Source organism: Lepisma saccharinum, chromosome 14 (genome assembly GCF_977018435.1).
Source record: "Lepisma saccharinum chromosome 14, izLepSacc3.1, whole genome shotgun sequence".
Taxonomy (NCBI): Eukaryota; Metazoa; Arthropoda; class Insecta; order Zygentoma; family Lepismatidae; genus Lepisma; species Lepisma saccharinum.
Genome location: NC_139242.1, coordinates 6459508 through 6475447, shown reverse-complemented (window position 1 = coordinate 6475447; position 15940 = coordinate 6459508). Strand labels below are relative to the sequence as shown.

The 15940-nt window shown below is 37.6% G+C and overlaps 1 protein-coding gene across 1 annotated transcript; it reads right to left on the bottom strand.

Moving 5' to 3' along the window:
• Positions 1-1782: 1782 nt before the first annotated feature.
• Positions 1783-2208, bottom strand: LOC145998653 (uncharacterized). The gene has a single exon (XM_083135118.1). The coding sequence runs from the start codon at positions 2206-2208 to the stop codon at positions 1783-1785; it is 426 nt and encodes a 141-aa protein (XP_082991244.1).
• Positions 2209-15940: the final 13732 nt, after the last annotated feature.

Below are 15940 nucleotides of genomic sequence, written 5' to 3'. Positions count from 1 at the left end.
AATAAGGCAAAGATGTTATTTGTAAGTATCCCTTCATCACATGATCACTCATCGTCGCGTTTAGCCAAAAGTGGTAGGAAAAATAACATAAAATAAAAATAGAAAATCTTGGTGCACATAAAAATCAAAAGTCTTAGGTTCGAATCGTAAATGCGACAGCACCATTTTCTTCAAATTTCTCTGTTTTTCTAAATACAAATATCTATCTTTTTCAAATAACGCTAGCTTCTTGGGTAGTTAAGAAAATCCTCGCTGTAATACAAACTGTTCTATTGTGAATGTAATTAACACATTTCATCTTCCACCGTCCCCTCAATAGTAAACTCCGAAGCAACATCACTAGTTTTCATAGTAATGAAATAATTATATGCACTACACTGTAACTGAATCTAATAAAAATAAAACAAAAAATATTGTTCTTGTTTAAAATTACTTACCGCCTCGTATTATCAAATACACTTCAAACAAAATGGAAAAGATGATCCGCACGAATAACCTGAAAGAAAAATGATATTAGTGTTTTCCGTACATTGTTCAATTAATTAAAACTCTAATAAATTTAAACAGATTATCGTATGCAACAAATTTTATTTGAAAATTATTTGCATGCATTGCTATCATTCTTCCAGTCGGTGAAGTTAGCTACAAAGCATAGAATTCAAGATCGTTAAAATGTCGGACGCCGTAGCCGAGTGGTTAGCACATCGCGCTCCGACGCTAGAAGTCCCACTTGGGCATAAATGTTTGTGAGTGTCCATTCATCAATTTTCATCCCCATCATCGCAAATTAGCCAAAAAATACAAAATGAAATAAAGCCAATCAATCAATGAACATCAAAATCGTTAAAAATTGTTTGCATCCTATAATGCCAAAAAAATCTAAGTTCGAATCCTATTTTATGTTTGACTCTTGATACTCGATGATACAGTAATAGTTGTGATGTGTCTTGGCGTAGAAACATTGCACACTAGTTATAATCTGCATTTAAAATATATACTCTGTGATCAAAAATATCCTGACACTCACTGGAATTAGGGCGTGAAGTTCGAAGCATCCTCCATCGGATGCACTGGCAATCAATACCATGTGGGGCCACCCTTGACCTTGATGACAGCCTCCACTCTCGCAGGCATACTGGCAATCAGGTGGCGAAAGGTATCTTGGGGAATGGCGGCCCATTCTTCGCGGAGTGCCGAGATGAGAAGAGCAGTGGATGTTGGTCGGCATGGTCTGGCACGAAGTCAGCGTTCCAAAACATCCCACAGATGTTCAATGGGATTCAAATCGGGGCTTTGCGCAGGCCAGGCCATAAGTGGGACGTAGTTCTCTTGAAACTACTGTCCCACATGGCCCACAGTGTGGACGGGTGCATCGGCATGTTGAAACACGCAATCATCATCCACGAACTGTCCTTCGATGGTAGGCAGCATGAACGTTTGTAAAATGTCAACGTAATGATGTGCCGTGACAGTACCATGCAAAGCAACGAGGGGACCAAGCCCCTTCCAGGAAAAACATGCCCATACTCTCAACCCACCTCCACCGAATTTCACTGTCGGCACAACACAGGATGATAAATGTCGTTCATGATGCATTTGCCACACTCACACACAACCATCAGATTGCCACATAGTATAACGCGATTCGTCACTCCACATCATTGATTTCCACTGTTCTAATGACCAGTGTCGCCTCTCCTTACACCATGCGAGGCGGCGCTTCGCGTTTCATTGGGTGATGTGGGGCTTATGGGCAGCCACTCGTGAATGGTAACCGAGTCGTCATACCTCACGTCGCACAGTCATGCTACTAGGATTACATCCTGCCCTGGTTTGGAATTCCTGTGTGATGGTGGCGATCGCTGATTGCCGGTTCTCTTGTACTACCCTATTCAATACTCGGCGGTTTCTGTCTGTCAACATGGGCGCTCGGCCAGAACGTTTTGCGGTTGTACACGTCCCATTACGTTTCCACTTTACTATCACATCGGCCACAGCGGACTTCGGGATGTTTAGGAGGGTGGATATCAAGCGCACTGACTTGTTACTCCTGTGGCACCCAATCACTTCACCACGTTCGAAGTCTGTAAGTTCCTTCAACGGACCCATTCTGCTGTCTCCTGAACTATGCTGCCTGTAGTGGTCCCTTGCTTGCCTCACCTCACTGTAGATGGCACCACAGAGTGGCCTACTATGCACAACACACATTTTGACTGGTGTTCGGATATTTTTGATCACATAGAGTAGATCCAGTCACAATTAACCTATGCGAGCATAAAATAACCTTAATAGAACAGTTTTCATCTTGTCAACATTCAGTCTCATCGTCGCGATGTATTCAAGGAAATCTTGGTCTAGAAAGATATTGCACACTGACTCGTTTTTTCAAGTTAGCAATAACCAATACATAGAAATAATATCAATATATTCACTGCAATATTCACTGAATCGTTAATTTTAAAAAAATAATGTTCTTTTAAAATTTACTTACCGATTTTTTTTATTTTCAAATATGCTTCACACAAAGTAGAAGGGCGAGTCTGCAGTGTTAATCTGAAAAGAAAAAATAATATTAGTGTTTTCGGTAAATTTTTCAATTCATCTTTGCTCTAAACTAAAATCACAACAAATTTTATTTTGAAAGACATTCAGATGTCTTACTACCATTCTCCGAGACAGTAGCTACAAAGCAAAAAGTTAAGAATCGTAGCGGTTGGTTAACATCCTAGAGTGCCAAAAAATTTCTAAGTTCGCATCTTTGTGGCGTTTCCCACTCGTGAACCCTCACTGCGACTGATGTATTCAAATATCGGTCTAGAAACACCGAGCACTGGTTCGGATCTTAATTTAAAATATAAACCCAGACCTGATTAACCTATCCGAGCATAAAATAAACTCGAAGCCATTTTTAATTTTGTCATCATCATCATCGCAATTAGTCTAATAAAAAGTTAACAAAATGCACAAAATTCGCATTAAACTTTTATCTGAATTACACAATGCAAACAACTTACTACACTCTTACCTGGTATTAATTTACAGATACAAGTCGGCAAATACAGCTTGCGTCTTCTTGAGCTTCTTTCGGAAATGTGACAGCTGGTGACAACCATCTAATTTTATACTGTTGTCGATACAGTAACTACTTCAACGTCATCGGTGCACAAAATTTTCCGCAAGCACACTGTGCTTGTTTGTCTCCATTTTTAATCCGACGACACCAAATCGGAGGAAGTCAATCTTCCGAAATAGTGCGTCTCCCGTTAACACTTCAGGGTATTAACAGACAATCGACATCAAAATAGAAAATACACTTCCTGTCGATGAACGTTCATAGATCCAAGAAAGTGTGCCATTACACTACCTTTTAAACATCTTCCCGTTGGAAACCAGTAAATGTGCTGGAGAAAGGGTGTCACAGTTCCATTCTAGGATTTTCAAAACAACATCGGAAATTTCATTACTTTCAAAAATGCAGCACAAGAAACAGTTCCACGGATGATCAGCAATGCCATTCTTCCTATATTCTCAATCAGCTCAGATTTCGTTCTCACCTTCAAACTCATCACTGGGTTCGACTCCCAAACAAAGCATGGCTGTTTTGTGTGAATATTCTTCCATCAATTACTATTTTATTCATTTCTCCCTCTCTCACTCCCTTTTTCTCATTTTCTTTTTCTCTTCCTCCCTCTTATTTCATATTTCTCTCTCTCCCTCTTATTTCCTCTTTCTCTCTTATTTCCTCTTTCTCTCTCTCTCCCTCTTGCTTATTCCCCCTCTCTCTCTGTTTTGTGTGAATATTCTTCCATCAATTAACACTTATTCAACTTGCTCTCTTCACCCTCTTTCTCATCTCCTCTTTCTGTCTCTCTCTTTCTCTCTATCTTTCTATCCCTCTTTCTCATTTCCTTCTTCTCTCTCTCTCTCTTTCTCTCTCTTTATCCTCTTTCTTTGAGAGATAGGTGTGAAAAGCATGTCCAAAATACATCGTTCTCCGCCATTTTTAGCTCTCTCTCTTTCTCGTGTTCATCAACTATGATCTCTCTCTATCTCTTTATATCCCCTCTTTTATAGTCTCTTTTTGGGCTTTGAGTGGTAGATAACAAAAAAAAATCCAAAGATATCGTTTTCCGTCTGTCTCTTTTTCTTCTGTTCATCACCTATAATCTCTCGCCTCTTTATTCCCTCTTTCTCTCTTTATCCACTTTCTATCGTCTCTTTTATTCTTTGAGTGTTAAATCTCAAAATAAACACCTAAAAGCACATTTCTACCTCTTTTTTTCAACCCTTTCTCTTTCCATTTCTCTCTCTGTGTATCTCAGTCTCTGTCTGTCTCTCTCTCTCTCCCTCCCATCTTTATCCCTTTTTTGTTATGTTCTTATTCTTTGAGTGGTAACATGCAATCAGAATAAATACAAAAGAACACCTTTCTATCCCCATTTTTTTAAACTCTCTCCCTTTCTCAGGTTCGCCACCTATAATCTTTCGCCTCTTTCTCTCTTTATCCACTTTCTATCGTCTCTTTAATCTTTGAGGGTTAAATCTCAAAACAAACGCCTAAAAACACTTTTATACCCTTTTTTCAACCCTTTCTCTCTCTCTCTCTCTCTCTATCTCTCTCTCTGTATCTCGGTTTCTCTCTCTCTCTCTCTCTCTCTCTCTCTCTCTCTCTCTCTCTCTCTCTCTCTGTCTTTCTATCTGTGTGTGTGTGTTCTCTCTTTCTCATTTCCTCTTTCTCTCTCTCTCTCTCTCTCTGTGTATGTGTGTGTGTGCTCTTTCTGTATCTCGGTCTCTCTCTCTTTCTCTCTCTCTCTCTCCATCTCTCTCTCTCTCTATCTCTCTGTGTCTCACTTTCTCTCTCTCTCTTCCATCTTTATCACTTTTTCTCTGTGCTATGAGTGTTAAATGACAATTATTTGAGTGTTAACGGGCAATTTACTACTTATGTACTCTGTCCAGTGTTTGTGTTTTGCTATTTACGTACGTAATTCCTCACTTTGGAACACCAACTTCAGGGGTCGGAATTGTTTTGGTCGCCATTTTGAAACCTGTCAGTGGATTACAAAATCATGTTCGCATCCTTTTCACGTTTTCTGTGACCTTTACAACGAGGTATTTATTACTCGACCCCTTGCCATTTGAAATTTTCGAGTTCTTCCCTAACTTTAGGCCCCCTTTTTTTGGGTCACGCGGTTTCATCCTTTTTTCATCCTTCAGTATATCGTTAGAAAGCTTGTGTTCTGCACTTTCTGAAACTGTTATGGTGCTGCACTTATCTTAATTTTTAAGCTCGGTATACTCGATTTGGCTCACCTTCCTTTTTTTTTGCAAAACCATTTTCTACACGGAAATTGATTGATTGATTGATTTAGTTTATTTTACTTCGCGTTTTGTGCCTCTTGGCTAATTTGCGAAGATGGGGATGAGTGATGAAATGATGAAATTGATGAATGGACATTCACAAACAACCAAGCCCGACCGGGATTCGAACCCGGGACCCTTGGCGTCGCAGCGCGATGTGCTAACCACTTGGCCACAGGGTTGGGCATTTTCTACACGGAAAACGGTAAGTGGTACAAACAAATGTTTCATATGACAATCGTATTTTTTCCGCGGCTTTCCGAATCTGCGTTCCAAACATACCCTTCCCATTTGAAAATCGCACGAACGGGTCATGTGTACCTCACTAAACCACAAAGGGTGGCTTTCGGGCTGTTGCAAATACGTTCTACGGATTCTTTGGGTCCAACTTAGTGGTGCATTTTTTTTATTTCAACTTGATACGATCTCCCGTTCTCGAGAAAAAGGTAGTGTCTTGGTCGCTCTAAAACACCCTATATATTTAGAATTGGATTTGAAAATTCAGATGCAAGGTGAAAATTTGCAAACACCATGCAACTGGGTGCCTTGTATTATTCTACCCGTGATGAAAGTATTGTCCTACTCATTTCAAAATTCTTCATGCACTCACTTTTCTTTCTCTGCACCTGGATATTCTACTTCAATTGTGAATTCATTCTTCACACCTGCAGACTCTACTCTAACATTTTCACTCTCATCACAACAGCAGTAAGCTGTCCAACATATTCTCTAGTATCCAAATATTTACTATCCTCAGGCAAAAATTCATTCATCCCAGCACCAGAGTGCAAATATACATGAGAGTAGCTACCACCATCATCATCTGAGTCATCTACTTTCATTTGTTCCTGCTTTGGTTCAGATTTATTAACTGATGATAACGATGGCTGCCAAATGTTTTCATTTGACTCTTCATGAAGAGGAATATCTTGGGATTCCCTCTTTATTGAACAAGTCATGAGGTCAGGTGGACAAAGAGTGATCATGAAACTCCATCTGTGATGATGAGGGTGAGGCACTTGAAATCTGAAAATACATTTTACGAACAAACTTCAGATGGCGTTCAGATTGAAGACAAAATACAATGTAACACACAAAGTATTGAAGGAGAAGGTGTCAAATGGTGATTAAAGACAGGATTTTAGTATTATTCAACACATTCATGGATTGCTAAGACTGTATCACCTACTTCAATATTATTTTTAACTTTTGATTTCACAGAAGAATGGAAAATAAAACTATCTGAAATTAAATGGTGACCTGAGACACTATTCTTAAGCTTCCAATGAAAACCTAAAGAATATAAAAATTACTAGGACGAAATAATGTTTCCAATCAGCTAGATTGTTGTTCAATTACCTTCTGAATCTGTGGCCTGTAAACAGCTATTCCAAAAATTACACATCAATTTGGGTTTGTACATGGGTTGTTCAATAAATATTAGCCTCAACCTGTTTCAAAACCATTGTAATTTTTTGTGAAGGATTTTTCCATATCTGTGTACTATATAAGGAAATTGAATCCCTGTGCCTCATCTAGATTTTCTCTTGGACAGCTGAATGTACAGGGAAGCAATATGATGGAGAATTGTTCCTGAAGGAGAATTCTCCAAAAGAAATTGGCAAGGAGATGTTTGTTATGTAAAAAGATAACATCCCATCCTATGGCATTGTGAAATTCAGGCTCAATATAGTTTACATGTGGTTAGATCCTGGTTGAGTCTGAGCACATTCCAGGTCATTCTTAACAGTCATTGATTTGGTGATTGATTGAGTTGGTGTTTTAAGTCCACTTTATGCACCGTAAGGCTAATCGTACAGTTTAAAGTGGGATCCGACCACTAGGTAGCTCCATTGGGTATTGAACCCTGGACCCCTTGAGTACAAGGCGATGACGCTACCACTAGGCAATCAGGGAGGCCCTCTTTCTTTCTTTCAGTCATTGATGGCAGACAATATAAAGATGAAGTCTTTATTATGGGAATCACAGAATACCTGTGCATCAGTTGCTTAAGAGGAGGTGAAAATTAATGTGTGCCCAGTGGAATGAATCAATAATGATTATTTCCATTTACAGAAATAGAGTTCTAGAAGAATTCCCAGATTAGTGATGTTCTCCAGAAACCTGTTAAACAAATGACAAGATCTGCTAACCTTGTTCAAAAATTGAGGACCTCTATGGGAAACAGACCAAAGTCTAAAATTTCAAATTTTACAGGAGACACAAAAAATGTTATAATGAACTTGTTATTGAGTATCATTCTTTAATTTCAAGTAATACAATGTATTTCCAACATTTTGCATGAAAATAATACAGTTTTTAATAAAATATTGAAGAGTTACATTACAGCCTTTTTCCATGGAGACATTAATATATTGTGATTGAATAATATATTTGCTTGCTATTGGTCAGATCGGCAAACAAAAAATACCACATGGTTCACAAAACCTCTTTCCAACGTGACTTGATGGTTTGTTTCATCTCAATTTGGTTTTAGTGTAAAAAAAAAACAATCACAAAGCAACGCATGTTTTCGGCCGGTTGAAAATTGAAAAATGGATTTTTTGACTTCTTGGCACCCTGTAAGGATGCCCCTGGGTCGATTCAGGTCATATCTTCAAGGCCACCTTTTGCATGGATACCTTTTAGATCGCTGCCATTTTCGATCCCCCCTCCCCCAAACTCATTGCAGAGATACACTTCCGGAAGAGTCCTTTTTGGCGTGGCGTAGCTGAATATACGAAACCTTTCACCTCAGTTTAAAGATCTCCGACCAAAGTTTCTCCCCTGGTTGCATTGTTGTGAAGTCGTAAATATGTTCGTATTAGTAACAAAGCCTACTGCATTAACATCTAGGACCTCTGTGGAACACGGGCCCATGTCCATGGACACAGGATCTTTTCCATGGAATCATTTATCAGGGAATCCACTTTAAGCAGAGGGAGAACTTTAGGCTACAGGCAAAACAGGAAAAGGTGTTTTTCAGTCATAAAATGAGATTTTTGCACTTAACTTTGTTTCATCATGTGCCCCAGCACATTAAGAGTAATTTAGGAAAGAATTGGACTTCGACTCAATCTTCCATAGAGGTCCTCAACTGTTAAAAGAATTTTTCTATCATCTAAGAATATACAAAGAATTTTGAATTTTGAAACAAAGTGAAAAGTAGCCAAAGGCTAGTGACGACATTATTTTCTACCCACGAAGGTTCAAACAGCAAATGGAAATGTTGTAATGTTCTAACAGAGCCCTGATGTGTATGTAAATACATATTCTATTCCTTTCTAGATATATACAAGTTGTACTTTGAACAGGAAACTGTCGACGAATTATGTAATTGAAATGATTTTGAATAAGTTGTATATTACATATTTTAACATACTTGCCAAGATATTACATATTTTACATATTTTTTAATCTACTTTACATGAAACAACATATTTTGGTTATTTTTTCCTATCTTGATCCTTTATCCTATATTTTCGATCTCTGAAACATGATGAGGAAAATTTGTAGCTCATGTGTTATCATATTTTCTAATCAATGAGATACATAGTGCTTAGGGTCACCTAAAATTGACTGCCAAGTCAAAAGACAGGCTGAAGAAAGTAAAAAAAAATAAGAAAAAAAGGAACTGTTAATTATCGAAAGATGTTGGGGTTCCCCCCCCCCCTCAATGACAGTGTATGATGCACGACAGCTGAAAACATGGAAAAGTACATAGTGGTTCATTCTGTAATAGAACATAAGAAAACCCTGTATGCATTAATTCTTCTTGAATCTGTCCCTACATTTACATATCATACAATAATTTGCGATGTGGAAAGTAATTAATAGTTGACTAAATCGGTCTCCTAAATATGTACACGTTGCTGTGCTGTTTTGAGTTTATAAATCTGATGGAAATTTTAATTTGAACACCTTATGTCCTTGAAATTTTGTTCAATATGTTCAAATAAATTCGTAGCAGAATTCTTGAAATTGCTTGGATGCTCGATTATTAATATTACATTTTCTTTGATACTACATATCCTTTTGATAATACATATTTAGGTACATATTTTATCAATTATTGTTACTTATTTTGTACTTTGATATCACATAACAATCCGGGGTCTAATGATTACCTGCCAATAGGTACTAAAATTACAGGTGGATATATGATGAGAGAAAAATCATAAAACATAAGTGTAGCATATGTGGACAGATTCAGGCTTAGGGAGAAAATTTCATTTATCAATTAATTCAAAACTGGTTTAAAAATAATTAATTCTTCTGCCAGAGAGTACTTCCTAAAGGTCCTATTGGTAACAGTATGACTAATTATGCAGCACATTATAATACATTGTCGACTATATATCACTGCAGATTCTAAAATTTGGCTACAAACAGTACAAAATTTTATAATGGTATGTTAATTATTAATTGATTGATTGATTAATTTGCTTATTTTGTTCGATTTTGTGCCACCTTTGGCTAATTTTCGAAGATAAGGATGATGAAATTGATGAATGGACACTCAGAAACATCCATGCCCAAGCTGAGATCCCTGATGTCGTAGGACGATGCGCTAAGCACTCTGCCATGGAGACCAGCAGTAAAGAAAATTTCCAAAAGTGAACTTTAGTTATTGAAAATATTGAACTGTACTTGGAAATTCAAATTCCAGGTGAAAATTTTCAGGTACCATGGTAACCTGTATCCGTCAACCCCTGGTCTGTACCATTGTAAATGTTTGTGTATTGCAATTAAATAATATGAATTGTGTAATATCTACTCACAAAAAATATTCAGTATATGTTTCTAAAGTGGCTATTTTGGGGGAAGATTCTGTTCATTGCATCGAGTTCTGTTTGGGTAATGTCAAGTAACTAAAACAAGCCTCGTCGTCCACTAAGGTAGAACCCTGCTGACTTGGGACCCAGGCTGATTACAGTGTATCTTTGTTTATTTTCCTTAAGGCCCAAGTGGCATGATAATGGCCTTTTCCTAATTTTGAGTTTCTCAAGGATATTGATCTTCTTGGTTAAAGTTGGAAGACACAGGAGCCATATGGAGTCTATGCTCAGTTACATTAAACTCAGGAAATACCTTTCTCACAAACAAGACATTTTACGATTCTATTCACTACACATTACCTACTTGTACAAATGACGTTAAGAGTGTGTTAAAGACATTATGGCATAATCGAATAACAAACAATATAGCCATTTTTATTATTATTAACAAGCAAGAATTGGAAATGTGGGCTATTTGTTTTTCTCTCTGAGAATTATGGAATAGACATTATAAATGGGCTACAACACTTCAGCCACTGCTTTATACTGACATATTTCACCTTTACATGTAATATTGAGAACAACCCTTTAACACTTTAACAATGTGTGAGAACTAAGGGTCCATGGGGATATGTTCAATTTTCAAAATTTCCCAAAAGTTACGATTTTCAAAAACGTTGCATAATTTCAATTTTTTACGCTTCTTTCTTTTTCAAAATTGGGGCTGGGCATTACATATCCTCAAAGAGTTTCTTTTTGTCATACTTGTCTGTAAATTTGGTTCATAGAGCTGATGTCAGAAGTGAAATTTTGGATTTTTGCCCAACTAGCAACACTGCTCTTACACATCATTATTATTACTTCCCCCATGAAGTACCAGCAAATTTTCAATGAAACTTTGCATGGTTGTAGAAATATAACCCTTCTAAATACTACATTTCCTCATTCACTTTGGTCTATTGTAGTGGCCACAGAGGGATAATAAAGACGAATTTATTTTTAACCCTCCGTTAGGCACACCATTTCCTGTAACATGCATAGGCACATGGCATACACCTTTCTCCCAGCCCTTCAACTATCTATAAGGTATGAAATGCAAAGTAAATTATACTGATCATGAGTGCAAAATGTTCTTTCTTTGTCTTCTTGTGATCAGTTGCAATTTTCTGCTGCTATTTAGAAATGATGGAATATTATAAAGTTGATGTCAGTCACATGCTTGGTGAACAGTTGTACGCACATGCCTAAATACATAACAACCAAAGCAAGGAATGTTCACTTTTGGTAACACGGCACTTTCATATTCACATTCAGTAGTACTAATACATAGCTATGTGTCCTCACCTCATCACTAACCCCCTTCTGTATAACATCAGAATACATTGATATTTTTCTTCTTATGTACTTGGGCACATGAGGGACAACTGTACAACAAGCAATGTTAGCATTGTAATATCACTTGGCTTAAAAGTGCAGCAGAACTGTGCTAAGAACAAAGACCAAGAAAGAATGTTCAGCTACACAAAAGCAATCATGTGCAGTATATTTCACAGTGTTGCAATCTCACAATGAATATAGATGGGGGACACCTGTACCCCAAAAAGGGCCTCCCCAATAGCGCATTGTTAGCATTGTTACCTTGTAATAAAGGAGTCCCGGGTTCGATACCCGGTGGTGGCACGGGGCACAGTGATTCGGATCCCACTTTAAGCTGTAGGTCCAGTCCAGATTAGCCTTACTGTGCATAAAGTGGACTTAAAACACCAAATCAATCAACCAACCAACATGTACCCCAAACACCTAACGAAGGATTAAAATTTTTGATTCCCTTATTGTTGTGAATTTAACTTTCATTATTGGGACATACAATGTATAAATGTCACCTCCACTAAAAGCCCTGTCATTATAGGGGGGAGGAGGAGATTTCATACATATACAAATATAAGTTCTCGAGCTACATTTTTTTTTGTACAGTGCAGCATGTTTGTTAAGGGTTATTGATGTGTATGTTAAACAATGTGTTCAGTTTGGCCTTGGACCGAGATAGTGTGTGACTGTAGGCGGCGAAGCTTGGAACAGATACCAGCATTTTAGATCCATAACCAGGGGCGGCGCCAGAAATTTTCGACCGGGTGGGCAGAAGCTCCAAAGTGATAGATTAGGGTGGGCAGTATAAATGTAAGACCATGTATGTGTACGTAAGACGTATGTATCTCTCCTCTCTCTTACACTCCCGATTTTCCTCTTACTTCTTTTCCCTTTCCTTGTTTTCCTCTTTATTCTTTTCTAATCTATTCTCGCATCTTGTTCCATTTCCTTTCGTTTTGTCTCTGATGGACACAATTATTTCAAGGAAGTGTTTACACATGTGCAGCCATACCCCAGCCATACATTCTAATCACATTCCTTCATGGATGTTAATACAGTGAAATAAATGTGAATTAGGTTCAAGCTTGTGTTACAAATACAAAGCACATACTTGATTTTATGTATTCTGCGACAATGATAGAAAGTGCGATGGTAGACAATCGTGAAGTTTCTCGTAATTTAAATGCATGTTCCTGAGCATAGTATTTTTTCATCGTATAAGTTTTTGACTGAAAGAGTTTTCTTACTCCTTGGGGGTTACTTTTCTTAGCTTATAAGGTTTTTATTACATCGTGTAATTACATCGTGTATTACAATGATAGAAAGTTCGATGGTAGACAATCGTGAAGTTTCTCGTAATTTAAATCATGTTCCTGAGCATAGTGTTTTCATTGTATAAGTTTCTGACTGAAAGAGTTTTCTTACTCCTTGGGGGTTACTTTTCTTAGCTTACAAGGTTTGTACAACTGACAAATCTATCTGAATGTTTGTAGTAGCAGCGATTGGGTGCCAACATTTGAGGGGCAAGGACAATATACGCAGGGGTGCCTATCCCCCCCAAGGCCAATGGCGCATCCCCACAAAAATCATGTCCCCCTCCCAAATCATATAATTTGCGCCCTGAAACTATATCGTAATCCCTAAGCAGTATACCAACACTAAGCACTATATTTTAAGAAGTGATGTTACTCATGAATATGGAGAATATCGCTCATGTCTTGCAATGCAGCTATAGCATAAAAATTCGCATCCACCTCAGTAAAGCGCCAAACACGCATTGTTATAACAAACACATTATTGCGAGCGAAGCAAGCAAGAACATTTTTTACATCCATGTCTTTGCAGGCTTACAAGAATATTAATTTAACGGGGTGTCAATACTTTCTTAGGATCCCGGGATATTTAGTCTTTTCCAACTTCTGTTTTGGCACGTTCGTGGTCGAAAACGTGTGGATACCATATCGCTAAATACAGTCTCAAAAATTTAATGTTCAAACTCTCTCTTCACTACAGAAATCCCTTGACAATCTAAGATTTAACACTTTATCAAGTTTTTCCTATCTCCCCCTTTAAATTTCTTACTCAATCCTACCACAAAAATGTCCATGCCAATTTCAGACTTACTGTCAATAAATTAATAAATAAATAAATATTGAAGACTGGATATTGCCTCCTCCAAAAAATTAATTCTCAGTCTCCACACCAGAATTTCTGCAACATTCTAAGACAATAGTAATACACAAGAATTGGATACCTTAATGCTCAACGCCCCTCTAACTAAAATAACCCGCCATAATCTAAGACTTAGAGTTGAATACTGTCCCCGCCAACGTATAATTCAGAATTACCCCCAGAACCCACGTGTCAATTAAGGCCTAACATATTATTGTTGGATATTTATCCCCCCCCCCTCGCACCTTCAATAATGACCTTAAACGCTTTCTTTTCTTCATCTAATGGATTAAATATGGTGAATTTAAGGTGTAAAATTTTTACCTGTATTTTGGAAAAATATATAAATGTTCAATTTTACATTATTTGAAGGGAAAAAATCCCCCAAAGAATCTCGATGGCGCAGCTGCGCCATAATCCCCCCTGTGGGCACCCATGAATATATGTTTTCTTGGTAGAAAAGGCTTAGCATAAAGAGGCCATAGTGCAGGGGCAAAAAGTGGCAAAATGTGGCTGGGGAACTGCATCCCCCACTTCCCGCTCCTTCTAATCGCCGCCACTGCATGGTTGGATTAAAATGAACGTCTTATTAGGAATGATTTAAAACACACACGGAAAACAAATTATTTGTTCATTGTCCATTAAGTATCCCTAGGCTAATGAAAGGCTATTTGGCAAAATATTACTCGTCATAAGTAAGAAACAAGTAAGATTGAGAAATCTCTTCAGAATTTAAGAGATTATTAGCTAAGTTGCTCTTCGTTTTCTGAAGAACTGTCATATTACTAATGCGGGAGAAGCAATACACGTATGGTTACATGAACATATTTTTTGAGGTAACAAAATGATTTAGGACACAAGGAATTCATCGAAGTTGATCATCGTACCAGTAATACTTCATCTATTTTTCATTGGGTTGTATGGCGTGACCATTTCGAACACACTAGAATGTCAACCTCTATCCTGTGCAGCATACCCTGGAAACTTTATTCTTTCAGGGTAACGAGTCCCTGGCGCCTGGAACCACTGTCAAAGTAATAATTTATGAGGATTTGTATTTTGAGTGTCAGCGTGCGTTTGTTTTCGTACCTTCGTTACTTTCATCTAATCACCATTGAACCTTATAACGTCGTCATTATTAAAATTTGCAGAAAAATGACTTACAATAAAACAAATCAACCAGAACTTACTCTTCCAAAAATGGAGTTTCATTAGTTTATACCTCTTAGAAAGTTGAGGTGGTAATTTCAATCGCACAGCGTTTCGTTAGTGGATCAAGGCAGATAATTCCGTGGTTGTTTTCCGAAAGTCTCAAATATTTGTCTCAGGCAATCACTCTCTTAAAATAGACGCATCTACTGTGGTGATAAAATGCCACGTTTGGTGCGAGTTCATTCTGTATATTTTTTCCCCCAATGGCATAACGCTGTCGCATTATAATGAAGAGGTCCTGTTTCGACTCCCCGTCCTCTGGTGGAAGCACAATGCACACGGGTTCGGACTACACGTTAAACTGTAGGTTTAGTCCCGATTAGCCTATCTGAGCATAAAAGTGGGCTTAGAAACAAACTGACAAAATCGCCTTCTATATACTTCGTGACATAACTTTGTTTTCTTTACTTCAGCTGCATCTACAGATTCTGCTTACATTTTCGGCTGATTCATGTGACAAAATTTATCTGTGGAACGAGGATTTCTAGATAGGATAAGCCACTCATTAGCAATTGAATAATTCTGTAGCTTTTTCCATATATAACTGATTTATTAAAATTTATTCACTTCGGTATTGTAGTGATTGTTGTGATTCCTTCTTATTAGTAGAACGAATGTAAAGTTGATATTTCGTATACAATATTGATATTTGAAGATGACAGGTATATAAAAATTGTAATGAAAGAAAAGGGACACTTCTGGAATTTCAATGCAGAGCTAATTAAAATTATATTATACTCTATAGCAGGCATATCCAACTTCAATGAAGCAGTTATCTACTTTTTATTGTCACAACAGGCAGTGAGCTACTATTAATCGTTAATCTTTGCAAACATGTGTACCTACTCAACTATTATACATTATAGAAGTTGAATTCAAATAACGTATATTCGTATAATTACAATAGATAACTGCGATCGACCAACAAACGCACCGCGATCGACCGGTGAATCGCGATCGACGCGTTGGACATGCCTGCTCTATAGCATACTTAAACCCGAAGGTTTATGGCTGCAGCAACACAAGCCTTCCATCTGTCCCTATCCTGG